The sequence below is a fragment of the Platalea leucorodia genome (genome assembly GCF_965183815.1).
Source record: "Platalea leucorodia genome assembly, chromosome: 16".
Taxonomy (NCBI): domain Eukaryota; kingdom Metazoa; phylum Chordata; class Aves; order Pelecaniformes; family Threskiornithidae; genus Platalea; species Platalea leucorodia.
Genome location: NC_138838.1, coordinates 9594684 through 9622166, shown reverse-complemented (window position 1 = coordinate 9622166; position 27483 = coordinate 9594684). Strand labels below are relative to the sequence as shown.

General features: G+C 40.6%; 2 protein-coding genes across 6 annotated transcripts in view; both read right to left on the bottom strand.

Annotated features, from left to right (window-relative positions):
- Window positions 1-4662, bottom strand: part of USP32 (ubiquitin specific peptidase 32) — a gene marked incomplete at its 5' end in the record, with an annotated part of 116948 nt that extends 112286 nt beyond the window's left edge. For all 5 annotated transcript variants that reach the window (XM_082328393.1, XM_082328397.1, XM_082328402.1 and 2 more), the window contains one exon: window positions 4533-4662. In XM_082328393.1, the coding sequence (XP_082184519.1) occupies window positions 4533-4662 (130 nt within the window). The remainder of the gene's footprint in view (window positions 1-4532) is intronic.
- A 422-nt stretch (window positions 4663-5084) lies between these two features.
- Window positions 5085-26967, bottom strand: APPBP2 (amyloid beta precursor protein binding protein 2; the record flags this gene model as incomplete). Its single annotated transcript, XM_082328405.1, has 13 exons — window positions 26808-26967; window positions 16484-16572; window positions 15171-15322; window positions 14321-14444; window positions 9855-10023; window positions 8954-9043; window positions 8399-8466; window positions 8214-8319; window positions 7704-7828; window positions 7428-7513; window positions 6814-7004; window positions 6216-6381; window positions 5085-5338 (listed from the first exon to the last, which is right to left on the bottom strand). Exons 1-13 carry the CDS (start codon window positions 26946-26948, stop codon window positions 5085-5087), a joined length of 1761 nt encoding a protein of 586 aa, XP_082184531.1. The 5' UTR covers window positions 26949-26967.
- Between the last annotated feature and the right edge of the window lie 516 nt (window positions 26968-27483).

Genomic DNA, 27483 nt, shown 5'->3' with positions numbered 1-27483 from the left:
AAGGAAAAAAAAAAAAAAAATGTGCACTTCAACAAACCCACTAAGGCCACTCATGCTATAGATACCTAGGATTGCAAGGAAATATTGTTAACAAGACCCTAGAGCACGCACCTGTGTATCACCGAAGGGAGACCTCTCTCGCTGCCTACAACATTCCTGAGATGTAGGGACAAAAGCATGACCAGTGCCGCCGATTTTGCGTACGGAGTTAATTTATTTCTGGGTAAAGGAAATTTCTTCCCCGCTTCTCACAGAAATCCTCGCAAGGCCAAGAAACGCACCGCGCGCCGGGCCAGCCGCGCCGAGGGCGGGAACGCCCACAAGAAGAGGCAGATGCGCGACTAACGCCTGGCCAGTAATTTTCTTATTGTAAAACATCAGGAAAAAAGGGAAACGATGACCTTTAGAGGCGATAAGGTTTCTGCACAGGCAGCAGAGGGAAGGATCTCCGTTTAAACACCGGTAATGGCAGCATCTCCCCCCCGCTATTTGCTGCGAGCCTGTGGAGTCAAATCCCATCCCCACGAATCCAGTAAAGTTTCTGTCAATAGCTTCAATCATGTTTTAGGCACGCTGCATTTTCCTTTCAGTACTCTACCATAGGACTATAAAAAGGAAATCAAGTTAAATGTGAATTTTTTTGTACCATGAGAAGCAGCACAACGGCACCTTTAGCAAATTTCAGACTGCAGCACATTTAAAGAAAAACTTGATTTTTAAAGTTACAAGAGAACATCGTTGTCCTAATAAGTTAGAATTCAACAACAAAACCCCTTCAAAATTATTTAACAAAAACTGTGTGCAAAAAGAAAAAAAAAGTCTTAAACAACCGGTATCGATACGGAGCAGAGAGCGCGCGTGAAGCCCAGGATACCAAGGCAGACGCTGGCTGGAGTTAATACCATGCTACAGAAGTGACCCAACACCTGTTTGGGGCCAAACAGTCACTACTGGTTGTACCTCAAGTAGCTGAGGGATACGTTTATTTTAAAATATCTGTCTGCAACTTTCCCCTTTTGTCAGCTCTTAAAATCTCCGTGCACTTTTCCCCTTCCATAAGGAGTCACGCCAACAGCCCCAGCCCTGGGAACAGCGGAGGAAGCCTGCCATCACCTTCCTCCCTCTCTTTAAAACTGCAGCGTTCGCATAAAACAGGACACAGAAATTACCGATTCAAACACCATTATGCTGAAAATAAAATACTAAGGGTTTAATTTAAACAATAGTTAAAATAATTTTCCTTAAGGTGACGCCTGTCCTCACCACTTGTGTCCAGTTACTCTGGTGTGACTCAATTACTTACCTTCAAGAAAAAAAAAAAAAATCCGAAGATGCATTTCAGTGGATTGCCACTCAGAGGTCTCCCCCTGTAACGCCAGCACCAAGCAGCACCTGCTCAGCGAGCGCTGGGTGCGCTGCGCGTCTATAAAATGCCAATAACTAATTAACCTTATCTAGCGTTCCGCAGTCGGCTACCTGAGGCACGGGGGCGCGAGCCCTCCCGAGGCACAAGGCTCAGGTCCAGCCCCCGCCCCCAGTACTTACATTCGGATGCGTATGGAAAACCTGCTCTGGGGGTGCGACAGGAGGGGAATTCCCCAGTTCTGCCTCTGCGGGGGAGAGGGAGGCGCGGGCCTCGCGTTGGCACGTTCTGCACTGGAAAACCGCACCGTATGGAGGACGCGGGGGACTACACCCTCGGCTCCTTTAGCTCTGCCTGCCGCAGAACTCATGAAATATTGAAGCAACGCTACGCGACCTACTCCAACCACGCTGGCAGGGAGGGACAAGTGATTTACCTTCCTCTGAAGTCATCCAACTGGACTCCTACTTTCTCAAAAATATCAAACTGTAACAGCAGAGACAGTAACAGGAATTAACGACGAACACCATGACATTTCAAACAGTCTCCAGACGCCGATACAGACATCGTCTGAGAACTCGATTTAGGAGATTCGGAACCAAAAACCAGAAAGGTCAGTTTTACGTTATTACACAGAGAATAAATATTACATCGGCAGCAAGGACAGCATGAGGCGAAGGTTCCAAGCTACGGCATGCAGAGCAGGCAACAGAGCATTTTGTAGACAGCTGCAAGTTGTTCTGCAAACCTCCTGTGCTTTAACAACTTCAGCAATCAGCCACAGCTACCTTTCTCCAGAATTTACATGCCTCGGCACGACTGGAGCTGCGGAGACGCTACAACGAGAGGTTCAACCCAAGAGTCAAGTCCGGATTTAATTCTGTCACATGAAAAGCATGCTAGCAGTCCCGCAAGGATCACTGCAGCCACTCTGGGCCAAGTCATGTTTCTTGGCCAAAGTCCCTCAGGAAGGAGAATTCTGGGTGACATCTAGGACCTTAATCCCTTCCAGACAAGGCAATGCACCAAAGTGTATAACATGCTGGTGAAGGAGCTTTAGGAAATAAGGGGAAGTACACCCACCCAGCAAGATTTGAGAATAAAGCTACCAATTAAACAAACTGAACTAACGCACCTGGTCATCAGACAGAAGCGTAACACCTCCCTAACCTGCCCCACGGTGGAAGCTCTCCTGGTTGCCCTAACGTGAAGGCAAACCACGAAACACGTACACGCACCAGAGCTGAAGTAACAGCGGCGGTTCACGCAGACCACCTTCACTGGCATCAGTCCAAGAATGCTCCTCATCCCAAACACAAAGCCTTGAGATCTTCCAGATTCCTCGGTCAAAAGCTGGAAATGGAGACCCAAGACTGGGAACCCTGAGCAAATAAATGGTCTCCAGATCACGTGAGTGTAAATCCACGTACCCACTTTGAAGCTTTTCAACACTTCTGCAGTACAGAAATTACACAGCTTCTTTAGGGCAACGTTAAGCACACCTTCCCCGCCTAAGTTCTGACACTAGTATTACATACTTCATTTAAATAGTTTTAACAGGACTTAAGAATTAATGAGAACTTTTAATTCATCAGTGCCCTGCTGTATGGGCATTCAGGGATAAAAATGTTTTGCCTTGTAGATAGCTAAATTTGCTTGTAGCACCTAAAGCGGTCATAAACAAAAATTGCTATAAATAAATTAAACTTTAAATCCACGTGTAATTTTAAGTTGGATTTTCATTGAACAACTGTTGAGGATATACTGCAGTTTAAGTCTTAATACCACAGGGGTTTTTTATGCAAATACTTCTTTCCACGTCAGTGAGGATATTTTAAGTATGCAATCATTAAATCTGCATTCACTAATTACATAACCGCATTTTAAAGTTGGTATTCTTCAGCCTTTCCCCCAAAAATATACTTGAAGGCACCAGTATATGAACTATTGGCCTGTAAAATTTCAGTTCTTAGAAGAGCCAGTAAGCTCAGTCGTGTCTGAACTCTCTATTTCTTCTCTGCGCTCTTTCTTGAAGGCCAACAAGCAGCTTTCCCTGCCCCAAACTTCATAAATTAAATCCCAGACCCCGAACAAAACATCCAGCCCAAGCCCTGCAGGAACCGTGCTCGCTGAGCCTCCGCTCGGACCGGCCTTCCCCAGCCGAGCCACAAACCCCTGAAAATAGGGGAGGAGGGAGAAAACCCAGAACTGACAGAATCCCAACGCCAGGGGCACTGCGTGTGCCGCTGCAAGAACTGAGGTAACAGCAGTGAGTTGTTTCTAGTTTGCTATGTTACACAGACTTTCAAATGAGTATTAGCTCAACATTAAAATAAAAAAAAAACAAAAAACAAACAAAAAACCCCAAACAAACCCACAAAACCAAAAACACCACCCAAACCAAAGAACCACACAACCAAGCAGCCCCCACAACAGAAGAAAAATTAAGACAAGCTAGTGAGATAGGCATTGTTAAAGGATCTTTACAGCTGACTTCTGCTTTTTAAATTAATATAAAGGAATCGGTTTCTGGTTGTACTATTGTTTAATGTAGAAATGAAGCATCACAAAAAAGACCTGTTGTGCTTTTTGGCATTTTCCGCTGACCCCTGCAAACTATACAATGAGTTGTGTTCTCCAGAAACATAAAATTGAACTGGATTGTAATACAAAACTATTAACTGGTATAAACAAGGTACTGCCTCAATTATTAGAGTAAGCCCATTCAAAAAGGAAAAAAAAAAATAAAAATGGCTGCAGCAAATAGTTAAGCGTTTCTAGTTTTTGCTTGTGGCATTGACATTAATATTTGTATAAGCTTACTAGGTAAAGACATGCCATCGCAACCGCTAAAGAACGTTCACTTCCTAGTTTTGTATCTATTACATGAATATAATTTTGCACTGATCATACATCTAAATGAAATAACTCTACTGTAAAAGTGAATGCAGGGGCAGAAATATTAAATTAAAGCCACTGGTCCAAAAACTGTTTCTAGCAGGCTGGTCCACTTTTGCTTTTCCTGGTCCTGTTCAGAAGATTAGCACTCTTGGTTGGTACCAAAGAAAACTAAGATTGCTGGTCTACTGGATCTTGTATCGCTTACAGACGAACACTGGTCCAGTTCAGGATATTACAAACAACACACGGTGGTTACTTGCTTAACAACCTGTCGTGGTTCCCAAAGAGTATGTTGCTCTCCAAAGTGGGTCCTTGCCACTTTTCTTCATAAGGCAGCAGCCAAGGCTAGGGCCTCCTCCCTTTTCTTGGTATTTACGATTAACTTTGCTACAATGCATACAGCAGAAAGACCTTTCTCGTATAACTTCTTGCAGTACAGCATTTATTCTTTCTATATCTCAGAAGAAAGCTCTTGATGAAACCTTCCATTCGCAATAAGAATGCAACTCTTTAGAACTCAAACAGTTTTATTTAATGTTTTCTTGCAGACTTTCTGCAAAGTAGCTTCTTTTGAAAGAAGAGAGAAAGAAGGGGTTTTCGGGAATACCAAGTTAAAAATGTGAGCTGAACTAAACATGCCATACACATGCTGATAAGAATTTAACACACATTCGTCCGTATGGGCACTCTTCAGTAGACTGGACCAGTGTTTCAATGCAAATTCCAGCCCCCAGAGAACTACATGGTTTAGATTTCACAGTATGACTTTTCCCCCTGTAACCTGGGGGAAAAAACCTTAACTGGTTAATTGACCAAGTTCTTAGCTACTCTGTCCGTCAACGTTCTGAGACATCAGAAAAGACTGGACCACTTCTTCAGTGGATTGAGGGCTGGTGCTTACGTCCTCCAGAGCATCCGTAACCGAGAACTGCCGATCCCGCAACCGGTTCCAATTGGCCAAAATATTGTGGTATTCAAAAACTTTCTCATAATTGCCAATGGAATTGTACAGTTTAATGAGACCTCTGTAATCATATTCAAGTCCACTGTATCCTTCGCCAAAAAGCTTCTTTCCTACAGAAATCCAAAAGAAAACAAAATTAAAAAGGTAACCCACCCGTATGTTGCATCTTGCTTCTCGTGGCATTTTTACCAACACCACGAACCTTTTTGTTATGAGAAATCATCACGTTTTTGCTACGGTAAACCAAGAACACAAGCGACACGCAAGCTTCCTGGATGATGGTTTGAATTCTATCTACCTTTTCCCTTAAGGGTTTTGTAACTCCTCCTCAGGGACTCCGCAGTCAGATCACTGACGGTACGATAGCTTTACACGCGTAAAAATCTACCAGTCGTATAAAGAAGGCAGTCATTTTGTGTCGCAATTTCACTCCAAATTCAACTTGAACAGTGATGTTGTTTTTCAGTTTTCTACTTCAAAATCGTATTAACACACTGTACATAACTGTATGACGTAAGATTGTCTGTCTCAAAATTGAGCTATAGCATCTCCCAAAGAGGCATTCGATTTGGAATTATAAGTTCACTGCAGATTATAATGGGCAAGAAAAATATTTAATGAGGGCATAGTTAGGCTGACAGCCACAATAGTTTTCCATTTCTTTCAAAATTTAACTACATTCTGCACTTAAGTTGTAGCCACAACTCCAAAACGTAGTCTATAGACTAACACTCCAGCTTTTAATTCGTCAGATTCCAGATGCTTTCAAGAGCGAGTTCTGATAGAGCACGGAAAATGATACAATTGCAGAATTCAGTCCCCGGGAGAACATTCAAGAAAAAGCATTATATGTAGACAGAAAGCACATGCACAATAAACATCTTGCATTCCATTAAGTCCTTCACTAAAAACTTTAATATGCTTTTTAATAACGTTTCCTGTAGTATTGAAACTGCTATAAAGTCACACGTTGTACGAATCACCTACCAATTGCTATGGATCTCAAATAAAGCTTTTCGGCATTTTCATATTGATTCATATCATAGTTATAGAGAGAAGCTAGATGACCCACTGACAGGGCAACTTCATAATCTTCTTGACCCAGAAGCTGCTCCTTAATCTGAATTGCCTTGATGTGCATTTCTTCTGCTTCCTACGAGGATCAAATTCACATAGGTCAGTCAGACACCATTCACCATGCCATAAAAGACAAAAAAAAGGAAGGTTTAAAGAAGCATACCCATGTAGTGACTAAGTAGTCTGTAGTATTTTAGAAAAGGCAAAAAGTAAGAAAGCCAAAACCAAATCAAGTTCTCCAAATTCTTAGTTAAGTGGATCAGCAAATAGTATCACTTCTTCTGTCATCAAAATTGCTGCCACCCTGTCTCTGAAGGCACCGTGCATCTTAAGGGATTGTTTTTGCACACAGCTTTGGAGACATGAATTATGAAGCACAAGTTTTCCAACCATAAAGCTACCAACTGAAGTTATGAATTGTGGACATTGAAAATCATCATTTGTTGTGGCAGATTTATAGATGATTTGCTGATTTTACGTCAAGACCTTTACATCAATATCACCTTACCTTAAACTTTCTCATGGACTGATACAGTCTTCCAAGGTTGCCATAGTGTTTTGCTGTTTGTACATTGAACTCCCCGAAGGCTTTTTTCGCTAACTGGAGTGAGGACAGATGTAAGTCGTGAGCTTCTTGAAGTAACCTCTGCTCAGTTTCCTTGTTGTGACAGTCTATTGCAATCTCCTCCAGGATAAGTGCTGAGCATAGGAGAGAAAAACACAACGTGACTGTGTTCCAAACGCAAAGAGATGTTAACTCTGGGTAGCAGAAAGCCATCTATCCGAGATATCTCGGGAGACATCTAATCAGGCTTTGTGTTTACTACAAACTGTTTTCAAACAGGTATGACCAGATGTCAAGCTCCCAACACATATTTTTATAGTCTGTATTTTTACTACCCCCCTCCTGCCCCCCCAAAAGAAGTCTTACAGCTAGGTTTTAAATAAGTTTTTTTCTATTTTACAAGCGTGTTGACAGAGAACACTGAGGACTCCAAAGAGTATTGGAGCGATCTCCATTTTAAAAAAACCTCAAGTTACATTGCCTGTGTTAGGGAAGAAGATAAACATATCCGAATGGCTGATTTCACACTGTCCCAGTAATGCAATTAAGGGTGCTACCTTTAACTCTCTTTGAAGATGCCAAGAGAAGATGGTCTTCTGGGAGAATATGAGTTATAATGCCAATAGCACGTTCAGCATGGAATCTGAAAGAGTTTAAATAGAAGATTCAAGATCAACATTTAAGTTAGCAGCTGACTGACAAAATATTAGAAACATTAATGCAATAAACAGACGCGTTTAAATTCTAATTGGAAAGTCCGTATCATTTAAAGAACATTTTTCTCCATTTACAGTACTGAACTTGCTGCCAGTACCTCCAACAATTGTACTTACAGTGCATTATCAAATTTTCCAGAGCTGTACTGGTGAACATACGAAGAGTAAGCCAAGTCTTCATGAGCTGTAGCTACATGTATGTTTTTACCTCCAAATACTGACTGCCGGATATCAAGAGCTGTCTGAAAGAGTTACAAGAATACCATTTCATCAGTTAATACAGAAAAAACCCTAATGAATCTCTCTCACTGTTAAAAGGGGGGGGGTAAATCTACCATCTCCAAAATGCTGTAGGCCTATGCCTACATGCTTGAGGTAGTAAATACATAAAAGCCAGTTAAGAGTCAGGGGGAGGGGGGAAAAAAAAAAAAAGGGGGGGGGGGGGGCAAAACCCCATAGTTAGTTTGTTCTTAAAAAACAACAAAAAAACCCCAACAAACATTGCAGTAATTAAATCAACTATTATCTATCTCTACAAGTTAACTGTATGTGAGTTTCAGCAGAAACATTCGAGAGATTATGAATATCAAGAGAAACCAAAGGCAGACATTTAGCCCTGCTGCATACCTGATAGATTGCAACAGACTGGCATATATTGTCTACGTTGAGCAAATAAAATCCATAGTCTAGTAGCGTATCAGAATATTTGGGGTGCTTGGCTCCGAAATGCTCCCTGTAAAAACATACTTACATTACAAACCAAGGCAAGTTAAGCATAATTTTACAAGGGGTTTTTTTGGAATGCTACTTACCGGGCAAGGTATACTGCGTGTTTTATCAGCTGTTCAGCCTTCTTAAATTCACGTTTTACAACACAAGCCTAAACAGGTTGAAATGAAGCATGTGAGCAGGTGCATACTCAGAACTCCTCTCCTCCAGATACTGGCCCAATTGCTAACTCCTATTTTTAATTTCAAAATATCATTATGGTTACTAAAGGACTTCTCGTTATTTAAGAAAAGGTTCACAGGTAACATTAATAAACTTGTATTTTATTCTGCCGTAAGTGCCTGAAGGGCTGGTACTGTACCTAGCCTAGATCAGGCAGGGGAACAGACCACCTCTTTATGGAATGCTCGCAGGCTAACTTTGTCACGATGTTCGTTTGAACGGCTATAACTCAGCATCGGGAAGAAGGAAAAAACCAAAATCCCCACAGGTCTGAGACTGAGGTGGACCAATTAAACACAAACAAGAAGCCATCAGGCTGATGAAACAGACCTGGTTATTCTGGAGGTGCTACCAACCCTCACCCATTGTTGGTAGTAATTTAGTTACAAAAGAAACATGGAAGATTTTAAATTCACCTTTGAAGCTTGTCGTAAAACATCCACTACTACTTTTACAGGCAGGCCAACTGTGATCTCCTTCATAGCTTCTATACACCATTTATAAGCCTGTTGAAGAAAGGAGTTGCCAATGTAATGAAGCTGGAACTTCGCTATGTTGCAACATTAAGAAAAATATTACTTGGCTCTGAAAAATAAACTGGTCATTTACATTACAAAATTTTAAAAATTCTGTTCAATCGCTTATGTGTAATGAAACTTGTTCAGCCAAGTCTTAAAAGACAGACTTAAAAAGCCCTCTTAAGCTTAATACTGTAAACTAAGTATATTACATGTGTGTACATATATACAGTATACTGTAAAGTAATACTGTAAAGTAAGTATTTTATACTGGCCTAAGTTATGTATACTTATAATGACTATTATCTTTTACAGACAAAAAAGGGTATTTTATAGTCTCTAATCCCCAAAATTCGTATTGTGTAGGACAGCTTCCTGATCAGTGTACTTAGGAGCTAAAGGAAAACAACAGTTTATACAGTGGTTACACTTAAGTCACAGGTTTTTATAAAACAGGTGCAAAGAAGTGTTACCTATCTTCTGCTATTCATTTTTACCTATTAAAATAAGCTTTTTATAATATTCCATTTACAGATTGGTAGTATGTGTTGGTTATCTATCACGCATCATTTCTTAATATTCGTCAAAGCACCATTACGAGCTTGCAGACTAACTCAGAACAATGCATAGAAAGAAAAGTCAATAAATCAAGTATTCCTCTGGTACTGTCACATGGGTACCAAAAGAGATCAGCAACTCTTGCTTAAAAGATAATGTGAATAACGAGCCAGCCACGGAATGCCCTAGCAGACTTCACAACCAGCTTTCTGAAGAAAAACAGAACCAAAATCCCACTCACCTCATCATAGTGGCTCTTGGCAAAGAGCAGCGCACACAGCTCCCCGTAGAGCGCTGCTTTGTTTGCCTGCTGACCGTGTTTTGCAAGTTTGTCCATGTAAGACTGAGCGAGTTTGAATGTTTCTTCTCCCAAGTGATATTTACAGTTACCGTTTCGAACGTGCAGCAACCTTAGGAAGATGTAAAGAGCTCTTCTAAACGGTGTCTGAACAAACCATTTCAATATACAGCAGTACCACAGATCTACAATTCGGTATTATACTTACAACAGAGCCGGGCTGTCATCCCAGCAACACTGCACTGTCTGAATTCAGTAATACAGAAGAACTATTTACAGAATACTGTTTCAGTACACCATGCTTTGTCTCTTGTATGGCAAGAATTTTTACTGCTGGAGATGTCAAATGATTTTACATACTGATGCTGTTTTACATATCCAATGCTTGAACCACTTTGGTGTGGTGGCTTTGTTTTATTTTTCATAAAATCCATTCTTCTCAACGCTGATAAAATTCCAAAACCCTGCAATATACAGTATTAAATCCCTTCCACCTCCTTTCCAAAGTACAGTAGACTGAAATAGACACTGAATAAGGACAGACACAGCTGATTTTCATGCTCCTCTGCACTTTTTCCTCAAACCTTAAGTAGCACAGTGCTTCACAAGTGGGCATTTTTGTTTGGGGGAAGCAGGTAGAGAAGGGGAGTGTCTTCACAAGAGGTTCAAATCACATCCATTGACTACGATATCCAGCACTGACTTAGCACCGCCAGCAAAGACCGCTTTGTTGACCCAGTTCACAACAACTCCAAAACCCCTCTCCCCCCACCCTGCCCCATCTCCTAACCCGCTGCCTTTCCGTCTGAAGGATTAACAGGAGCTTCATGAAACGACAGCCAAACACAAACTATAGAACACAGCGCTACTGAAACACACTCTTGTTTCTCTAGAGAAACAAGAATTTTGGCTTCTGGCATCTATTTAAAACAAAAGTAAAGAAGTTTTTTTGTAAGTGTAAGCTGATGCTTATTTACTTTAAAGAGATCTATTAGAAATGTGTGTGTTACCACATTCCAAGCCTAAAGGGCAGAATCATATTCCTACCCATAGCAGGCTAAGACAAGACAGCTGTTCCTTCTCTACTGCAAATGCCTGCCATTTAGCACACATGAAATGTTGGTAAATGAACTTCCATTGTCCCTCCTGGAAATCTGTTAGTAGACAATGAGCAATAGAGACTGAAAAACATCAGGCAAGCCTTTGCAAACCAGGAGGACAACATAACACAGGAAGAGAAATACGGAGAGAAGCGAAGCAGAACGTAAGGCTGTATTGCAGAGAGGCTAAAACTCTGAAAATGTGAGCTAATGTATAGGCACAGCACTTTATACCTTTTATGATACATTATGATAGATCTTCCAATAGACTGTTGAGGGGGGAGGAAGGAACAGGGAGGTTTTTGATCAAATGTTTCTCTTCTCTAAATCTGAGCAGAGATTTAGAAAAGTTATCGTAGCCATGCCTCCCGCAACAGCAAAGGAATGCATCTAAGTTTGTCCCATGAATTCAGCCTGCCTCTAACACAGCCTCCTCCTGTACTTTCCTATTGAAACGTATCATGAAACTCAAACAAGAATAGAAATAAAGTTCACATTTTCACAAGAAGGGAGTGGCAGGCAAGCACACAGCAGATGTGAATTAGCCACACAGAGAGAAGATCAAAAGAAAAAACCTTCAAAAAACCCCTGAAATGAGCTACATAAACAAACAGCAGCTTTCCAATGAGACACACAGCAACATGGCTCAAGAACAGAAAGAAAAAAGCCATGACCACATTTTTCCTTAAATAAGGTCTGAGAACTAAACATGATGTAGAAGTGCATCACGTTCTTGGTCACAGGCAGCAGAAAGCTATCTCACATTCAAGAAGCAAGAGACAGGAATGTTAAAGAAACTAGAGAGAAAAACTAAGCAATTACAGTTTCTCTAAAGAAAGAGACTATTTTGCCTACACCATTCAATTGGGAGCTGCTATGCAACATCAAAAATAGGAAGCTCAAATCCCATGTAATGGTATAACCCAGCAGGGATAGTACTGCAATTCAGATAAGCGCCCGGGAAAGATAATATCCAGTATCTGGATGCTTCAGTGATAGTGTCCAAAACCAAAGAAATCAACCAAAAACCCAAGCTAAACCTAACTCAATCCTCTGGGATAAGTGGAGTTTGTGTGATCCAGTTTTGAGTAACAACAAATCCTTTATTAATCCAAAGGAATTTTAGAAGATAAAGCCAAGAGGAAGAATAAATGCCTTAGGACATTTATGCTAATAGCTACGAATTTTCTTTGATGTCTGCAATAATAGCTCTTGGGAATAACTTGCCCCCACCCGACCAAATAAAATCATTCTCTAAGAGCATACACACGTAGCAAACGCAATGTTACACAGCAGCTTAGGAAGTCTGAAAACATCAGAAAAAACAACAAGAATCAGCAAGATGTGAAACAATGACGTGGGAGAACCATGTATTTGCAATACGTATTTCTGCCGCATTGGTTAACATATAATAGTGAGAGAAAGCAAACCAAAAAGGAGCACAACACATGCAGGAAAGTAGTACACAAGCTTGTAGAAATCTCAAGTCTTCCAACTTTCTCAAGTTTCTCCATATAATTTACTACTGCTAGTACAAAGAAACACCAAATTATGTCTAAACAACACAAAACTTCATTTTTTTTAAACTGTAGTCTATTAATAATGCAATGTATTAAACTCCCAGAAATTAGATTTTTTAGCTTTTAGAATAAGAGCAGGCACTTTTTTATAAGGTGTCATATTTTCAAAAGCTGGACTTAAACGTTGTTCTCTTAAAACTCCGCCTAACTCCAGCGCAAGCGCAGCAGTAGGAACGATTTCTACAGTAGGGATTAGAGAGCAACAACAAAAAGTGTATCTTACTGCCTCACGACTTTGAAGCCAAATATAATTACTGCTCTCTCCCACAAAAAGGTTTTCAGATTTTACATACTTAGCACTTCTGAAAGTGTTTTAAATGCTTTCTATTTGATACATTTCCAACGGAACGATGCTGTTATTTGATTGTGTGGGAGATGCCTGAACATAAAGCAGTGTCTCCTCATTCACTGTTGCCCAGAGGGACTTCATGTCACATGTCACACACTTCATGTCCACCAGCTTTCGTTACAAGAACGATGGCTGTCTCCACCCAAACAGAATTAACATCTCCAGTTCAGAAGAGTTCATCCTAACGTAGGATGGTTTTTTCCAGCACAAAATGAAAATCTGCTTTCCACAGCTGTGTGGGCTGTATGCTGTTGTCCACCAGAGAAAGAGTTAGCTTTTTTCCTTCCTTTACCTTTTTTTCTATTTGGAGACGGGGAGGGAGTTTATTTTTAAGGCAATTTCTCCAGCTTGCCAAACAGCCCGATACAACTAGGAAACTTTTTTTAGATTCGTTAGAAGGAAAGGACCAAGTACTAACAGTGGTACTACATCTATTATTCCCCAGTTCTAGGAAGGTGTGTATGTGTGCCCAGTCTTCTCCTGGCATCATCTTATTTCTGGAATGAAAGCCAGTGGTAGCTAGCAGGGCAGAACAAGGCAGAGCAGCAGCCGTTGCCATGGCCCTCTGGTTGGCACACAAAATAAGCAGCTACTGGCAAAGCCTATTTACTCTTCATATTTGTCCAACCATGAACAAGATGCAGGGTTTTTTTTGGAGCAGTTTTCCAAAACAAGTTTTGCCCTATATTCAGATAAATACAGTACATACTTTGTTGTTCACTACTACAGCTAAAAAAACCAAACCCCATTTTAACGCTGCTCACTAGCACACAGATATTCGAGTTTATACCTGTAGCACACAAAAGAGGTCAGTCAAGGCGTTACCAATGAAAACAACCTGGCTACTTGCTGCAGACTACATCAGCATAGCGCACATCTACATACAGATGTAAAAGCAGAACAACTAAAAACTAAAAGTCATAATCTTGGAGGCCTCTGTGAATGGAATTTGAATCCCAATGGACCCCACTACAGGCCTTGAGAAACAAGGCAGGTACAAAACCCAAATGCCCTAAAAGAAAAAGTTCTTCTCCGAATGTTTAAGCTGTGGCTGAAAGTGTCCAGAAGAATTAGACATGTAGATATTTACCTAATCACATAGTTACATAGCTCAGCATGGAGCAAGAGAACCCACTGGATCTGGAATCAGGAAAGGTATGGCTTCCTTTTATTTCTGCTCAACTGTATTTATATCATTTGTGTTTGGATTTGGCAAATTTGTGAAAAACAAGCACCTTCTGATCTTCAGCTCCGGCCAGGAAAGTATTTTGGTGCAGCAGAATACTAAAGGGAGCATCTGAAGCTTGATGGCTCCAAGGCAGTTGGTAACACATTAATGTGTATTTCACAGTAAGACATAGGAATTAAAGGTGAGCTCACCTTACACAACATTCTACGGCACGAAACCAATGAAGGATTTCATCATGAAGGGTGCATAACTGAAGGCAGGAAAGAAATACCTTCTCAGCATCACTGTACCAGCCTGCATCTGACAGGAACCCCCCTGGGAAGGGGAAAAAAAAAAAAAAATCAAGAACAGAATTTGAACAGCAAAACACCTTTTTAAGAGAAAAAGGGTTTGCTCAAGTCTTGTAAGACAACTACTTATCTCGTATTTCACTACAAATAAAAATAAAGACAGGAATACATTAGTTCAGTATTCCCCCTGCCAAAATACAGAGAGTCATTGCTAAACAACTTAGGGAAAAAAAAAAAAAAAAAAAAGAGGAAAAAGTGAGAGCAAAGGCAGCCTTTTTCTGTTTCACAAAACAGTTCTGACAAAATTTCATAGAACTGCGTACTACGTACAGGAATCCTGTCAAGGTTAAACCCTCCGGTCCTGAATTGAAAAGGATGAAATAAGAGTAAAAGAATTCTTCTTCAGCTGAGGATTACTTTTGGTATTACATAGTTTTCCTACAGTTTTCTGTCAAGAAATACTTACCAATATTAAAATTATGCAGCATTAACATTAAGCATCACAGCTGCAAAAAAAACTTAAACCTAAAACATTTGAAATAGCAAAGATAAGCCTATATATTCTCAGATATTAAAATCCGATATATTTTTCTTAAGACATCAAGTAGTTTTCTAAAATTTACATCCCAAACACACACTTTCTTTAAAAAGAAATCACAGACACTAACATGAAAAACAATTAGCATTAGCTAAACTGAAGCTCGCATGAAAGAAAGTATCATATTTTAAACAGCCTATCATCACCAGTTACCTAAAACAAAACCAATCTGGATTGCTTTTTCTTTTACAGCAGAATCCGATTCTGCTATGTAGGAGCACCGTCTACTGAAAGAATAGGCCAGTACAGAAGCAACTTTTACTCCATGGTCCATCAAAGCCTGAAAACAGTGATGAAGCAGATGTCTGAAACAAAAGAAAACAGAATTTGATTACACATGAAGTTTTTAAAACACTGCAGTCAGCCGGCTCTTGAGTGCCATGAATTCAAATGAGCAGTGATTCAGAGAAATAACTCCAGCCCTCTCTCAAACTAAAACCAGATGAATACAAGCACAATTGTCAATCTCAAGGCTAATGGATTACAGTTGTTGGATTATCCAACAAATAAAGTGAGTGTACACAAAGTTCTTCACAAGGACACCCTCCAGTGTAAGCTAAACACAAGCTACCCACACAATATTTAAACTGGAAAACAACATTTTCAGCTAAAACTTAGGGGGAGGAAGGCTCAAATCCACCCTTACCCCACAACTCCCATAGAAACTGTGGATAAACGAGCAGTGACAAACCCATTAACATCACACACATGCAAACAAGGGGAGGGAGCTATGTCTAAAGACTCAAAGCTTGTTCTGGTTACAAAGAATCTGATCTAAAGAAGTCCGAGTTCTGAGCAAAACACCACAAATTGGAATATTTAATGACAGGAAAACTCTTTAAACTGGGGCAATCCTATCAGTTTGATAGCCCTTCACTTACGTTTTGCTACAAGAGCAAGAAACAGATACTTTGCCATCACTCAGGGCCTGGCTAGGCATTGATCAGTTGGTGCTGAGCAACTGGGGGGTTCTGCATCACTTCTTTTTCTTGTTTGTGTTTTTTTTCCTCTCTCTGTTGTTTTCTTTTTCCCTTTTTTTTTTTTTTTTTTTAATGATTACATTGTCTTTATGTCAACCCACGGGTTTTCACACTTTTACCCTTCCAATTCTCTCCTCCATCCCACTGGGTGGGGGAGTGAGCGAGCGGCTGCGTGGTGCTTAACTGCCTACCGGGGTTAAACCACAACAGCAGACTGCACAGCAAGAACAAAGAAAGCACTTTGGGGACCAAGTACCACACATGACTTCATAAATTTACACAGAAGTTCCGATTGTTTTATTTTTTGAGACAAAGAGAGAGAAAGATTTCGTAACTTAAAAGTTCATCTGTAAATCTAAAGAAATATTCTTATGGTTAATAGATGGGCTACTAAGACCAAGAAAATTAGAGACATCTTCCAAATTCAAAACCCGTATCAAGAGGCAAGAGCTGAAATGAGAATTATCAATATATTAAGATACTTACCTTTTATCTAAAGCTCGTAGCACCTTTGCAAAAACTTCTAATTCACAAAATTCACTACCCAGCTGGCATAAGCGGCCCTGTTGGTAAAGCTGAAAGAAAAATATAAATATAGTTAAAAATTTAAGACTGGGAGCTCTTCTGGGAAATGTAGCTTAATAGTAAAGATGATTTATGATGGAATCTAGTCTTCAAAGTATTGAAATACAGCAGACTAAAAAGTAATAGTTCCACTATCTCCACACAGGAGCACAACTTAAGTGTTTCAAAACAAGCTATGAGAGCTCCATAGGCGGTTTCAAGGTTTTTTTTATCCACAAATTTATTTTCAAGTGTCTACTATGCCCACCTGCATCATCAAAACACTGCAACACCTAAGCTATAAAGCCAAGGCAAAACAAAAAAAAAACTAAAGCCAGCGAAAAATACAATTAATAGCTGCTTTGACACCGAACGCTTCGAAAACATTTTTTTTAAATGACACAGAATCTAGTATACAGCCATGCAAATAGATTTTATGTTACATATAAATAAATACATATAAACGCGTGCCAAACCCACAAGTTCTGCAACGGGTGACTCACCAATACCCAGAGCTCAAGACAGGCATGAGCCCTGACCCCATTAATACCTGAGCTTACACAAGTAATTCCTGCATGAGTAAATGGGAAAACTCAAGTGAATCTGTTCATGCATTTATTAAAAGCAATGGCTAGTTTTATGCCCAAACTGATTTGTGTCCGCAGATAAGCAAATATATCAGTTGGCTGCTTCATAAAAAACAAACCACGGAGACAGTTCTTTATGCAATGCATAGTTAAGTTGCAGAGCTTTCTGCCGCATTATGCTATAAATACTAAGAATTTACATAGGTACAAAAGTGACTGTAAAATATACGGCAGAAGACTCCATCGCAGCCTATTAATTCCTGATCTCTTGAAGCCCCTGAACCACAAATGACGGAAAGCAGGGTACGTAACCGAAGGAAGCACCACTGTACACTTGCCAGAGTCAGATGTACCGTCACCAGCCGCTGCTGGAGGCACAGTACTGGATCACACAGGACTGTTGCAGTACAACTGTTTGTTATCTTAGGTGTTCTAGAAAAAACACACACACACCCTTTTTTATTTAAAGGAAAATAAAAAAGAAAATCTTTCTGTGAGGCAGTAACTCCATAGGGAAAAAGGGAGAAGCCAGTAACTCGTGTCTCACAGGCACTTCTCTCTAGAAGCTGCATCTTTCAAGGCAGGCCATTCAAGATCCATTACCGTTCTTCTGTGGTATCTGTGCTATGCGACGCAGGGATCGGAAAACTACGGTTTACCAGTAGACGCAAACCAGGCCATACTCGAGTTTCACGCCATCATGAGCACGCAGGCAAAGCACTGCTACGTCGCACTCTTAGCAGTTATTCAGAAGACCCTAATTTGTAGTCCGTATGTTAAGACATTCCAACGTACACTGTCCAAGATGGGCATATTCATACCTACAGCAAGGTCCTCCCTGCTATCTAAGCAGGTTTTACAGCTATGAGGAACTTGGACATGAGGAGCACAGCTACCCCCACCATGTACACAAAAGTAAGGCTAAGAGGACACATTATTTAGAGATGCTCAATTACAAACACAGATTTAATGAAAATTTTAATATTCCTCTTAGTTTTAATAATTTCTTAAAATACTTTTATTGATAAGTGTCTTGTGTCTGATTCACCTTTTTCTCCACAAACGCTTGAAGCAGATGAATTAGTATTCAAAACAAAGCATGTGAGAACAGCTCCTCCAGCCAGAAATTTAGTTTTAGTCAACTCTTATTATAAATGCACATGACAGAGATTCTACAGCACAGCAAGTTTGTTATTTTAACAACAGAACCTACAAAAAAAACTTCAAAAATACTTTGACCTAATAATGTCAATTGCCAGAAATGAATGTTTTCCTTTTAGTCATCTATTTTGCTGATGGGGGAAAAAAAAAAAAAAAAAAGGAACTCCTTTAAAAAGCAGTGTAAGTTTGCATGCAAACAGTGCCTTGTCTCTGCACTTCAAAGAGATCAGAGTTTGTTCTGAAGCTATATTCTCCCTGGCAGTGAAAGAACATCCAGTCTGGTGTATTTAAAAACTACAGTCATGGTGAAGCGTTCTCATTTTCTTCGACACAGCTGTCTCATGGTAACTGTTCTATAAAACCTAAAACATATTTTCCGCAATCAAAAAAGAGGATTAAATCTTGCCTAGTATTCTAGGCCCAAAACTGAAGGTGGACATCTTATCAATAATTGATAAGAAAATTTCTAGACAAAACTAAGACACATACCCAAGCTGTTTTACCAGGACTTAATCAAAATTACTATCACATGTTCAACATTTAGGCTTTCAACTACGTACATTATCATTTCCCCTTATCACCTTGCAGTGCTAACTAAAAATCCCAGAGATTACTCTGACACTAGTTTACCAAATACTAACTGTAGTAAGAGTTTTAAAAATTAATATATTTATGAAGTTACATAAACATATGTTGTAGTATGCCTGCTGTTACATCTGATTCTTAAATTCCTACTAAATAAATGCCCCGGTTGGGGGGGAGAGAGGAGGTCCCAAACTACACCCTCAGTTTTGATACATCAATTAGTTCAGGCACACGTAAGTTTTGGCTTGCAGCCCAAAAGGTCCAAGCCTGCTGTCTGCGCATCTCTCAACCCAAGTCAAAGGTAAACACTTGTACCATTCTGGCATGCAGAAAAAAACAACCTATTTTTCACTGGTATAACCAGAAATACAGTATCCTCGGAACGTTTACCACACTATTCACCCCTTCCCTCAACATACTGGGAAACATTTTTAAGGAACTAACTCAGCTTGAAGTCTCTCGAAACTGTTGTAGCTGTTACAGCAATATTTTCAAACAAAATTTGACATGGAAATAGTGAGTGAGTATATGTCAAACTGTGAAGCAATTCCAGGAGATTCAGTAACACTCATTTGCCCATTGAGAAGCAGTTGCAAGCACTGAAGAAACGGTTCTCTTGTTAAAGCTCCAGAGAGACAAAATTCCTGACCACAAGCCTTGCTACATAACATAAAAAACAAAACAAAATAGTGATTCAAGAAAAACATGCCCTGACAAGAATGGCAGAGGTTTGGACTTCTGAAGAACTATTCTTTTCTCAAGAAACAAATGTCTTAGACACAAACTTAACCTATTTGGAGCTTAACAGAGATTTATTTTTCTTTAACTGTAGAAAAATGAATAAAAGCCTACAATATGACCTCCAACTTCATCAGCTCACATTGACACATTAATTCCGGCACTGAAGACAGGAACCGAGGTATAAGTTTAATATATAGATGTATTATTACACACATGCACAATCAAACTGGTTTGCATAGCTGTGAGACAATCACCATGATCCTCGTTCACGATCTAAGGCTTAATATTTAACTCTTAACACATCCACCTAAACATTCAAAAGCTGCCTATAGTCATGTCCTCAACTAAACGTATTAATAACATTAACTTGTAACTTATCTATTATCATATCATCATGCACATGTAATTCTATTAAAGTTCTTGTCAGATTTCTCTCTGGATAGATTAAGCTGAGCTCTAACTGCTTCCTAGCAAACCCTGAAAATAAAGACAATGTTAAACCGCTAGCAAAAGCAAAGCCGTAAGAGAAAAAGCTATACGGTATTTGTGTCACCAACACTCTGGGCTGTTTCACTACATACAAGCACAAGAGAAAAGATTTTTCTAAACTTAATGAAAAAATAATTAAAATGTAAAAAAAAAAATTAAAAAAAATCACATTTTAAAGCAGCTGAGTATTAATTCTAACCAGTTGTAAAAGGACCCTCTAGAAGAACTGTAGCATACGCAATTTGAAAAATATGCTCCTATTGCTTCAGTTTGGAAGAGAACTGAAAAATATGGATATTTCAGTAACAATTAAAAATACAAGGAATTCTAAGGAGCTCCCGGGCATGTTTAGTAATGTCTAATAATGTAGTGTGGAATATTATGCCAAATTTGGGAAGGACTGTATATTTAATCAACAGACATCAGTATCTGGGAAAAAAGGTTGGCTGTAACCACAACCCACTTAACAAGGACGGTAAAAGTTTCTTGAGAGTCAACATTGCACTGAATCAATCTAGAAAATACTCAGTTAGAAGTGTAGGTACATTCAATTCTTTTCAATCAATTTCAAAACCATCTACAAAGCCTCCGGACAAGCACTAGTTCTATTGGATATTGTTTAGGGCATAAAAATGGCAAACTTTGCAGCTCTTCTTTGAAAACATACTGCCAATTATGAGGCTGATCTTTATGAACCTCAATCAAATAAATAAATAATAAAGAAAAAAAACCCCAACCTTATTGAATAAGCCTAACTTCAGAGACAACTTTTGGAGCTTACTGCTTTCCACACACAGCACACTTCTCCACATCTTCCCACTCACTCCTCTTTCTGTACCACATCAGCAAGTTTTTTGTTTCACATCTACACAGAGTCCAGCACAAGGGATACAAAATCTGAGCCTTACAGTCACACACACGTATGATTCTGCGCAGCAGTAAATGGGGAAAACCAGTTTGCTTTGAAGGTAAACCAGTACAAAGGAAATGAGGTGGAAATAGGAATTATTGTTTCAGCAGGACCTGAACACCTCTGTTCATGATGTGACCTCATTATCTGAATTATGATGGGTTCTAGTGTCTAAGACTAAACAAGGATACTGAAAAAAATACGGAAGCTAGAGCATATCAGGATTAGAAAACATGCCCATAGTTAAGAGGTTAAAAAAAAAAAAAGCAGCAGCAAACTGAGTAATACAAGTTAGAAGCAAAAGCAAGAAGTTTCAAACCAGTGAAGACATAACAAGGAAGGATGGTTCAGTTCTAGTCTAAATTTAGACTCTAGAAATAAGGCACATGTTAAAATAAAGAGTAATAATAATTGGAAAAAACCCTCATGACGTGATGATTCTCCTTCACTGTGAGGCTTTAATTTAAAAAGGGGGCGATACAAGGATGTGATTTAATTCAAACAGTATTCAGTGAAGTCCTACTACTTCCAGTCCTACTGGAAGTCAAACCAGATGATCACAATGGTTGTACGTGTGTGCGTGCACACATGCAGAAATCGTGGTTGTTTCCCACATATACATTTAATTTCTGACGCCCCAAAATAGAGCGGCATGAATGTACTTAAGTCTTTCTGAAGTCACACTGGTCGGTCACAGCAGAAATCCTACAAAATATAACCCATTCGCTCTGGGATTTTTTAGCCTCCCTCATACATTGCTTGCTTATGACCTTGTTTGTACTCCTCTGGTCAGAAAACCTAAAAACTAAAGCAGCACAGCCACACTTCATTTCATGGGTAGTTTATCCTCTTCACTCTCGTCAAATACCCAGGAGACTGAAGTCTTGGGACAAGCTAGTTTTATTGTAACCTTATAGAAGTTATGCTTATAATCATTCTCCATCAGTAAAAACAATCTCTACTGCAATGCAGAGAATTGACGTTCTATTGCTTGTTGTGAACAGTCAGCAAATTCCTGTTTATTCATTTTGTTTGGTTCAAAGAATACCTAGATGCAATACAAGAGCTTTTATTAGCCGTGCTTGGTCTTTTTTGGATTAGCAGAATACAACGAAGACACCTGATATCGCAGCTACACTCATTATTGTAGAAGTTGGAGCTATCAGGATCTAAAGTCAAAATCTGGTATTTTGATTCACATCAAGGTAGGAGCACTTCAGAAGTCTTATCTACCACTTCAAAGAGAAAGCATGATTATAACCTTCTGGATTTTGCCTAAAAATTTTAATGCAAAACAAGTTAGCATAGTGCAATTACTAAAGGTTACAGGTCTGCACTAAATAACTAAAATAAATTAATGCCGTCTCCAATTGTTCATGTGGTTAATGATCTCATCAGAAAACATTCAAAGAACATTATTAGACCCAAATGATTTTCAAGAAAAATCAATTCAAAAAAAGAAAAACACACAATCCAGAAGACATTCCAAAAGGAAAATAAACATTGGATGAAACTCCTTGTGAGCCAATACATGTCCAAGATCAGCTTGCTAGTGCGTAACTGCAATACCTATGATAGAGAACACTAAAACTAATGAAGCAATACCTCTTCAAAAGCACCACGAGAACCAAAGAAATGAGATAATTACACGTAATAGAATATAAAGCTGAGGCACAGGGGAAGGAACCGAATTCTATATAAGATACTAACTGAACAGTCATCAGACTAGATAGTTCAGTATCTTATTTCTGTCAACAGAAACTAGATTCTTTACACGAACTCCCTCCCTCAAAACACTATCCTCTCCCCAGCAAACTACCAAATATAATAATCTGATTTTCCTCATTTTGTGGTTGGTGGTTTTTTTTTTTTTGTTGTTGTTTTTTTTTTTTTTGAGGACTTACAGTTTATTCCAGTTGTCATTTACTTTTTAACACAGAATTTTGGCATTTGCAAATGCTGCCTACCTGCCAGGCACATCCTATTTTAACTGAGATCCAGCATATTTCTTTCTTTGGCTTCTAAAAGCTAGACACCCTCTTCTCCCCCTCCCCCCCCCAACCAAAAAAGAACCTAACTAGTTTTACTAGGAAAAAACACAACCAGGATATACATAAACCTGACAAATACACAAAGGAAACAAAATATCATACGTTTGCACATATTCCCCCCCCCCCCCCCCCCATGCAGGTGTTACTTGCAACAATACCAGTTATTAAGCTCTTCAAAATACAGCTGTGATTAATAAGGCATTTAAATACTTTTTAGCACAAATGTAGACTTGAAAATTTCCAGGATATCCTTACAAGCATTATCCTCTGCCTCTATTATTTTTCTAATGGTGTCAAAGAAAAGTCAAATGCCACTTGGAAAAAAAAAAAAAATCCAGTAACACCCTGCTGGACCAGTACAGGTTTGTTGTTTTACTACAATCATGATTATCTGATATCGCCATTTTTTAAGCTTTAGTCATGGTTTAAGAATGCTACAGAAACAAGCAGGCAGGTTCCTAATACTAAGCATTATTTACCTGTCGCCTTGCAGCAGAACCCATTTCTTACTGAGTCCACAACAAAAACATTCTGCAACTATCCCAGGTTTGATTCCTCATTTGTAACTGCAAATGCACAGGGCGATAAGGCATGTCCTAGAAGTTAACAACTCTGGAATATGTAGAATTAAAAGCAATTGGATTTGTTAAGGAATGGGAAATAAAGGCAATATATTATGATAATAATCAGAGCCAAACACTGGGTTAGAGGGTACCCTGGGGAAAAACAAAGACCAAGACGCTCTGCTAGCATTTTCCACCCTTTTGAATAATAGCACATTGACTGTCTCCGCTGTTGCAATAGTACTGTATCCTACCTGTATCTTAATCAACGTGGACAGGTTGGTAAACTGTGCAAGACTGGCAAATGTTAAGTTCGAGTGTTCATACCAATGAATATGATAAAAAAAGTTTTGTATGGCCACAGACAATTAACATCTGTGTATCAAAATAAAATCTGATACTACCTTATATTTTTTGCAAAATCAGCGGCAGTTTCTCCGATATCACAAATCATGATTAATACCTGGATAACAAAGCATTACTTACAAGTTATATGTGAAAGACTGGAAACATTTTTATTGCTTTCAATAATCACAGAAAGAAAGTGATTCTCTACCTTTTTCAAGGTCTAAATGCAAGTATATTCATGCAAATCCTCAATTACACATCACTTCCTCAGCTGTATTTAAAAAGTACTATTCCATATGATACTTAGAGCTAACTGACACCCCCTCGACACAGCAGCAACAACCACCACCATGTAGTCAGAACAAAGACTTAAAAGTCTTCTAGTTTGTCTTACTTTAAAGACTGTTAGTGACTTTGGAAATTCTAGTTCTGCTTTAAAGAACTTGATGCTCAGGATGTACTAAACATAGCTCACCAACCTGAAATGGTACTTAATATCCACATGATTTTGAAAATAACTGTATCCAGAACCAAAACAGTAAAACAAGCACCACACACAACATCACAGGACTGTCCAAAGGCGCGATGCTGTCCTCATTCTAACCTAATTCAGCTATGCCATTTGTATTGCTGTAGCCATCCAAATACAGAAATCAAGAACCAGTTACTAAGTGTTGTATAGGTGCATAGAAAAATGCAAGCACTGTTCCAAAAGACTTGTAATCTGGGCTAGGCTTCAAGGAACTCATTGCAGGCAGACATCTCTGCATATAGAACACCATTTAGTAAGGGCTGCAGATTTCCCTTCAGCATCCCATCCAAGGTTTAGTTACATTTATGTACGAGCTAATTTGAATGTGACTATTAAAGAGGATAGGTTCTCCTACACAGAAGAGATTAAAAAAAAAACAAGTAGCGAAGACATGGAAGCCTAGGCTACCATTGGCAGCAATGGGAAAACACTCGCTGCGCTGTGCAGCCTAGTTTTATTTATTCCGTACATGGACATCTCCTAGACGTGCATTTGTAAGAGGAATGTAGGTGCACCTTACACATTTCAGATTATCAAAGATTGTCCTGCTGCAAAACACAGAAATAACAGGAAAAGCAACGCAAAATACTGTCATTAACAAAAGGTATACTGGCTAATGATTAGAACAACAGAAACATTATTTTGAGGACAGGTACTTAACATGTTTATTATCATCTGCCCAACAAGACAACATACCAATGTACACAAGCAGAACAAACAGATTAGAAAGTCTCTTTAGAAGTCAGATATACGGCTGGTTGTTTTTTCATTATGGAACAACTCCACATGAATCTGATTCAATGCAACCACTGAAGAGTGCTAATAAAAGGATAAGTCGTCAATTATCTATGAAGCTCACCTACAGATGACTTTTTAAACAAGCTGGGAATAATACATACTTGAATATTTCCATCGTTAGAAGGAGGTTTTGGTTTTGTACTTTTAAAAGCCACAGAGTACCATCCTCTGAATGAACATCAGGACAGGTAGTGCCAAGCAAGCTTATTTGTCAATGGTCATACCTATTAACAGTTGAAAAGAAACCCCAAAATATTCTTCCACATTGTTAGTTCCATATCTTTAGTCTTCATCCAACAATTGCCATGAGTCAACCACATCATTACCTGTGAGCATGCTCCTATGTGGTAAAAGGGGTTTCCATATTTCTCAACACATAAGGCAGACAAGTAATGGGTAGTATACAGAAGACGTACATGCCTGTTTCAACGCTGTAGAAGCAGCTTCCCTGCCTCTAGTGAAGATCAGCCTTCCTTAAAAATACTATTACTCTCTTTATAGTGATGGGCTGCTACTCCTGTTTCATAAAGATTTGTCTAAAGAGTTACTTCATTTAGCACATCCTAGATTTTTAGAAATTTACTGGCAGAGGAAAGAAGGGTTATCCCCCATCTTAGGTTTTTTTTTAGGTATTGTTTCTCCCCCGATGAATGGTCATTTCCAGCCGTTCCTGTACATGGATGAAATGCCTATTTAGCGGACAATAGAAGTTAATGGACCAGCTCAGTGTACCTTTTACTCTAACTGTGGATATTTTAGAGGCAGCTGAATGAGAAACAGCCCTTTCATGAAAGAATGATTTAAGGCTAATAAACTGTATCATTCAGAGTCTCAATTCTTTTCATCTGGTTCCTACCAGATCACTGAAGATACAAAACCATGGCAAACTCTGCTCCTTCTACCACTGACATCACCTTCTCCAATACATTAAAAAAAAAGGGGGGGGCGGGAAAAGGAGAAAAAAAACCAAAAACATATATTCCATTACAGATAGCTTGGTCTCATCCTGCCCCTACCCGTTCTCCGGCTCCAAAAGCGAGGAGGCATCTTCCCCCGCCCCCGGGCCCGCACCCCACGGTCCCCAAGGACAGGCCCCTTCTCCGTGTCCTCCGCGACGGGGCTCCCCCAGCCGCCCTCCCCGCCGCCCCCGGGCGTTTCACCTAGGCCAGGCGCCCACGGGCGGAGGCGGGAAGCCGCAGGCCCCCGGAGCCTCCTCTCCTTCAGCCGCAGCCCGGGCGGCCCCACACAGGCCCTCGCTCCCCCAGCCCGTCCTTCGGGCCCTACCCCACACCGGCGGCCAAGAGGCACCGGCGGGGGGGCGAGGCCCTGCGCCCCCTCACCTCCGAGCCCCCGGGGAGAGGCCCGGGGCAGGCCGGGAGCGGACCTTCCCTCCCTCCTCCTCCCCCGGCCCGCTTCTCCTTCCATCTCCCCCAGGCCCGGCTGGGCCCAGCCTCGCTCGGCCCCCCGCCGCCTCCCCGTACCTTGTAGTACACGTCGAACTGGATGTTCTCGGGCAGCGAGCGGATGTCCCGGCGCCGGGCCCGCCCGTAACTATCCACCACGGCCGAGATCGCCGTGTTATAGAGCGTCTCGGGCACCCACTCCAGCTCCACCGCCGCCATCTTGGGTGTGCGGAGCCGCCTTCCCCCCACCCACCGCCCCCCCGCCTGCTTGCCCGGCCCGCTCCACCTCCCGCGCCTCACGCCCCGGGGCTCCCGCCGCCCTGCCCGGGGAGGGAGAGGCGGCGGCGGCTGGAGCGGGGGGGATGTGGGAATAATAGGGGGGAAGAAGGGAAGGAAAGGGGAGAGAATCATGCGGAGGCGCGGAAGAACGAACGTAGGGCAGAGGAGAAAGCCCGAGGCAGCGAAGAGCTGCGGGGCTACGGGGTTATATCGAGAGGGTGAGAGGAAATACGGGGGGGGAGGGTGCGGGGGGAATCCCTGCTGGCAGTGACAGGGAGAAGCGAGGTGTTGGGGTAGGGTAGGACTGCGACTTGCGGCGGGATCGCGGCCCGGCCTTCAGGTGACCGCCATGGTCAGGCACGGCACCCTCCCCATGGCCGACATGGGCCTCGGGGCCGCCTGGCTTTGGTGGCTTCAGGGGCTTTGTTTGTGCGGGGAGGGCAGGCTGAGCACCCCCAGCCGCTGGCCTCAAGGA